The 6,016-nt window shown below is 44.6% G+C and overlaps 1 protein-coding gene across 1 annotated transcript; it reads right to left on the reverse strand.

The window, feature by feature from the left end:
• Positions 1-4,774: 4,774 nt before the first annotated feature.
• LOC309547887 (olfactory receptor 52D1-like) lies at positions 4,775-5,728 on the reverse strand (the record flags this gene model as incomplete). Its single annotated transcript, XM_082247889.1, has 1 exon — positions 4,775-5,728. The coding sequence occupies one exon, from the start codon at positions 5,726-5,728 to the stop codon at positions 4,775-4,777; it is 954 nt and encodes a 317-aa protein (XP_082104015.1).
• Positions 5,729-6,016: the final 288 nt, after the last annotated feature.

Below are 6,016 nucleotides of genomic sequence, written 5' to 3' on the forward strand. Positions count from 1 at the left end.
AAAGGGAGGAATAGTGCCCCATTGTTGGTGTCAGTGGGAGGAATAGTGCCCCATCGTTGGTGTCAGTGGGAGGAATAGTGCTCCATTGTTGGTGTCAGTGGGAGGAATAGTGCCCCATCATTATTGTCAATGGAAGGAGCTGTACCCAATTCTTGATTTCTTGGTGTCAATAAAAGGAACGTTGCCCCATCACTGGTGTCAGTTAGAAGGAATAGTGCCCCATCATTGATGTCATTTGAGAAAATAGTGCCCCAATATCGGTGTCAATGAAAGGAATTGTGCTCCATCTTTGGTGTCAATGGAAGAAATTGCATCCTTTTGGTGGTGTCATTGGGAGGAATTATGCCTCATTGTTGGTGTGAGTGGATAGAACAGCACCCCACGGGCCGCATAAAGGCAAGCAAAGGGCCACATCTGGTCCCCTGGGCCACAGTTTGGAGACCACTGGTCTAGGTAACAGGAAAAGCAACTTAATTATCTCAACCTCTGCTCCCCCCAGCAAACAGTTCTCCCCTACTCTCTGGCAGTGCACTGTCCCTCAGGGCCCTCGTGTATAGTGCAGGGCTTTGGACCCATGCATTGGTCTTAATGGTTTTAGGGACATTTGACTGTTGGAGTGCAGGGGAAGATGACTCCATTGACCAGTCTAGCAGTGTGAAGCCAGACAGGCCTTTGCTGTGTGGTGGTGCTGTGTAAATCTCAGTAGTGGATGGCTAAAAAAATACAAATCCCTTGGAATCTCCCACATATCTATTTTTCTGTGTATTTAGCTGTATGTTCGGAGTTCAGCTTTAACTTGTCAGATATTCAGGTGTTCAACAACCCACAAACCAGAGGCGTAACTAGAACCTTCAGGGCCCTGATGCAAGAAACCATGAAGGGCCCCCCAGACCCCTGGCCGGGGCCCTTCCCTTCAAGCCCAGGGCTCTTCCCACTAATCCTGGGGCTCTTTACACTTGTTGAATGGCCTTTTATTACGGTCCCGCAGCAGGATTCTTTCACAAGTTCTGCAGTGGGCCCCCTTCCTGCAATCTTGTGGGCCCCCTTCCTGCAATCTTGGGGCCTCCCCACAGTGGTGCAATGCCAGGGTCCGGTTGCAAGTGTGACCTTTGCGATCCTGGAAGTTCACCCACTGGTTTGCTACCGGGCCCCCTGGAGCATGGGGCCCGGTAGCGATTGCAACCCCTGCAACCCCTGTAGTTACGCCCCTGCCACAAACAATATATTAAGAGAAATTGACTTGGCTTTGGTTAAATATATATTATAGAGGACAACCTGGATCAACACAGCACCATGTTAATCCTTTGAAGTCCTTCAACCTCTGATCAGATCAGATAGTTCCTGGAGGTGAGGATCTTCCACATAGACATTCCAGGAGAATTAATTTCTGATGTCCTTGACGAGAGCCAGAGATTCCTTGTCTTATATGTATAAATATGGATTCCCTATCGAAGGCCCTCCATTTGTGACTCCTAAAAAATCAGGTTAAAACCAGGTTGCCCAAATTATTTCTTTAGCTAAACACGGGAAGAAGAGATATAGGAGCTCAGAAGAGGAAAGAGGTCAGCAGCTAACAGAAGTCATTGTATTTCATACCACTCTGCTTCAACATATAGTTTAATGGTCCTTATATTATACCTCCATGTGGCAAACACAGCCACTGGATATTGTCCTTCGTATATGCATTATGTTTATTGCATGTGTATACCTTTAAGAACCAAGTGTTTGTAGTGTGGTTTGTGTGGAGAGAGTGAGAACTCTTTCACTTGGGACTATCATATGTCTGAGCAGTGTCCCTCAGGAGATGGGTTGGGGTTTGTTATTGTTAAATACCTGCCTTCTATTTTCCTATTGTTTCTGTCTGGCAGAGTAAGGTTATTATGGGATGTTCAGCTTTGTGTGTGGAATGTCTCGAAGAGGGAGGGGTTTTGGCTGAGTGTAGATCCCTGTGTTTTTCAATAAACAAGGCATTCTAGTTTTGACCTCCAAGCCATGTGTCGTCTGGTTATTGGAGAGTTGAGAATATTATACGCTACCAGGATTATTGTATGCTGTGTCTGACTACCAGTGGAGATATTGTGGATCATACTGCTACTCCGCTACAGTCCATACATCACCACCATTATCTTATCCCGTGTTTCTGGATCTTTACATGTTCTATGTATAATATTATGTTCTATTTGATATATTATATTGTGGCTCTTATGTGAGGGTCCCCAAGGAACACGGCCAACATGTTGGTCTTTATAAAGAAGTATTGTGACCAATAAGTTTTGTCTAGAAATATTTTGGTCTCCTTTATCTGTCCCCCCCAAGGAAGCCATAAGACAGTATTAAGGAGTTATTGTCCTCTTTATAACCACCTGCCCTCTGACAGAACTTTGTGACGTAGTCAGGTCATCATGGCGGCACACAAGGTCTCCCTTTAATAGTCGGTGTAGTTATATGTGTTGGGCCTGTGTATGGTTGCCTAATATGATTTCACATGAATAGAGATACTGCATGTGTCTGTTATATAGACACCAATCCATATGCTAGTTAGAATGACCATTTGAAACTTCAAAGACCATATGTATGCCTATTAGGTGACCATGTTGTTACAAAGTGTGACTATGGGAATCTTGGCATACAAATTAAACAGAGACAAGCTACACTTATTCCCACGCTGAACTCCATTTGGGCTGCTGTGTTTTTGAGACGTAATGAAAACCATTCTTAAATGAACAAAAGTGGTCGTCTCCAGAAGATTGCAGCTTAAAATATATTCACTGAACTTACTAAGGTTATTGACTTCATTTTTATTTCCTTATTGATACTAAACGAATTGGCCAATGGTAGTGAGTCACTGGCACTGTTATGGTCTTCACAGAATCCCCTCCAGGACTTCCAATGGTACTCCCAGTATCCCTGCCACTCCTTCCAATGGTACTCACAAAATCCCTGCCAGTACTTCCAATGGTACTCCCAGAATCCATGCCACTGCTTCCAATGGTACTCCCAGGATCCCTGCCAGTACTGCCAAAGGTGCTCCCAGAATCCCTGCCAATACTTCCAATGGTACTCCTAGAATTCCTGCCATTACTTCCAATGGTACTCTCAGAATTTCTGCCAGTACTTCCAATGGTACTCCCAGAATTCCTGCCAATACTTTCAATGGCACTCACAGAATTCCTGCCAATACTTCCAATGGTACTCTCGGAATCCCTGCCAATGCTTCCAATGGTACTCCCTGAATCCCTGCCACTGCTTCCAATGGGACTCCCAGAATCCCTGTGAGGACTTCCAATGGTACTCACAGTCCTGTTGCCAGGACTTCCAATGGTGCTCACAGAACTGTTGCCAGGACTTCCAACGGTACTCTCAAAATCACTGCCAGAACTTCAAACAGTACTCACAGAATCTCTACTATGAATACCAATGGAACTCTCAGAATCGCTGCCAGGACTTCCAATGGTACACTGAGAATTCCTGCCAGGACTTCCAATGGTACCCTCAGAATTCCTGGTGTGGCCATCAATGGTATTATCGGAATGCCTGCCAGGACGTCCAATGGTACTCTCAGAATCACCGCCAGAACTTACAACAGCTACCCTGTTATGTTATGCTACTCCCGGGGAAGTTGTCTGTGTGTTGCCAACCTGTATTGACCTGAGTACCCCACACAGTAGCTGTTCTCTTCCTTCTATGCCCTTGGAGGGATTACCTTGAAGTCCACAGCTTGGTAACAGTCTGCCAAAACCACTAGGGTCTCAGGCCCATCCCCAACTTCAGGAGCTCTGGTGAAGACCAACTATCACTTAGACCTCACACTTCAGATGGGCCCACATCACTTGCCACGAGGCACCATAACAAACATTATGACTCTGAGCCCAGAATAACTTGCCCTTAGCCAATCATAGATCTCCAAACAAAGGACCAATAATTCTAAAAATGAGGAACTTGAAAATGCAGTGAGGTTGGGAGGGTGATGGATGGACCAGTTGTGAAAAAGGATTGCGAGCTGTTCATCATGAAAAACAAACATTTGAAAAAATATCCCAATAGTTCTGTGATATGTAAGCAATTATTCTGAATTCAGCATTCAAGAATGGCCCATCCATCAAAGGTTTCCTTATCTGTATCTCCTCAGATGAATCCTGTCAAAGTCCCACAAAAATGAACTATTCTTATAAATTACATATGTTCTCATACTATAAATGTGCACTCCTATTCTTCAAAACTAAAAGATGGTGACTAGGGATGAGCTCCCAGTTTGGTCCAAACCCATGAGGTTCGACGACTGGCTCAAATAAATGGTTTCATAGGTCTTCAAGATCCCATTAAGCCCCTCCCCCTACCCACAGACCTCCACAACCACAAAGCCAGGGTTGTGGGGAAGAGGCCCTTGTTCTCAACAACATGGGGACATGGTGCTTTTCTAGGTCACCCCCCCCCCCCCATGATGAGGGCATGTGGCCTGGTATAGATCAGAAGGGAACTTTTTTTTTGCGTAGGGCCCCCTTGAAGTCCATACCATACTCTCAATGAGGATGAAGATCTGGTATGTAATTTTGACAATCGCTTGTTTATTAGCTCAGAAAACGGCCATTGCTGATTTCTAAGATTTGGCTCCCATAGACTTGAATGAAGTTCAGATTTGGCTTCCAAACCTCAGTAAAATTCAGTGAACCCGTCCTGAACGGGACCCAGCTATGTTTGGCTCATCTAGTCATTACTTTTTCCTTCTGTTTCTTGCACACCATCAATTAATCCAAGCTTTAAAACACAAACATTTTCACCTGAATACAATGGATGTCACTCTACAAAGCATTGCCGAGGCCCTCTGGCGAATCTCTCTGGTCTTTATGCCATAGATGATCGGGTTCATCATCGGTGGGACAAGGACATAGAGGTTGGCGAAGATGATGTGGAACTGTTGAGAGATGTGTCTGTGGCCGACTCTGTGAGCTATGAAGCTAAAAAATGCTGGTATGTAGAAGAGAATGATGACACAGATGTGACACACGCATGTATTGAAGGCTTTGAAACGAGCCTCGGAGGATGAGGGTCTCAAAACCGCCAAAATAATAGCAGCATAGGAGATTATAATAAGGGCCAAGTCCACACCGGAGGAACAGGCGGCTATGACCAGTCCATACACCACATTCACCATTATGTTAGAAGTCGCCAATCTAGCCACAGACATGTGCTCACAGTAGGTGTGTTCTATGACGATGCTTCGTTGGAATGGTAATCTATTGAGAAGAAAAACAAATGGAGTAATTATGCAGACGCTTCTAAAAAGGGCCGCTATGGCTGTCTTCCGTATGAAGGAGTTGGTGAGGGTTGTAGTGTAAGTTAAAGGGTGACATATGGCGCAATAACGGTCGTACGCCATGGAGAGCAAAATGGCGGATTCAGTACCAAAATTGAAATGAATGAAGAATACTTCAGTGAGGCACCCAATGAAAGAGATCTCATGATTACCAAACCAGAAGATGCTGAGGGTCTTCGGTACGGTGGTGGAGCTCAAGAGGACATCGCTGATTGCCAACATCATGAGGAAGATATACATGGGTTGGTGGAGACTGTCATTGGCTGAGATGACCAATATCAAGGTGGAGTTTCCCAGAAGTGACAGAACATACATGATGGAGAAAGGGATGGAGATCAGGAGATGTGAGTCCTCCAGGCCAGGAATTCCCATCAGTAGGAAATAATCCGGGTGGAAACTGGTGGAATTTGACATTTTTCACATATTTTTTCCTTCTAAGCTGCCAAACTACTTGAGTTACCTTTGGTTATGAAAAATATTGAAATAACTATGCAAAACTGAGTTAATAAAGAGAAACAATGACCCATCACTAGCTCTTCACTTCATGTTAGTGTGAGTCTTCTATTTGGTTGAGATTTCCTGACTTTAATGAGGTTCCACTTGAATGATTTAAAATCTCATTTAGAATGCTGTGTCCAGTTCTGGAGACCTCATTTACCCAAAGATATTGATAAGATAGAACGTGTCCAGAGACGGGCAACA

This window comes from Pelophylax lessonae (assembly GCF_965119305.1).
Source record: "Pelophylax lessonae genome assembly, chromosome: 2".
Taxonomy (NCBI): Eukaryota; Metazoa; Chordata; class Amphibia; order Anura; family Ranidae; genus Pelophylax; species Pelophylax lessonae.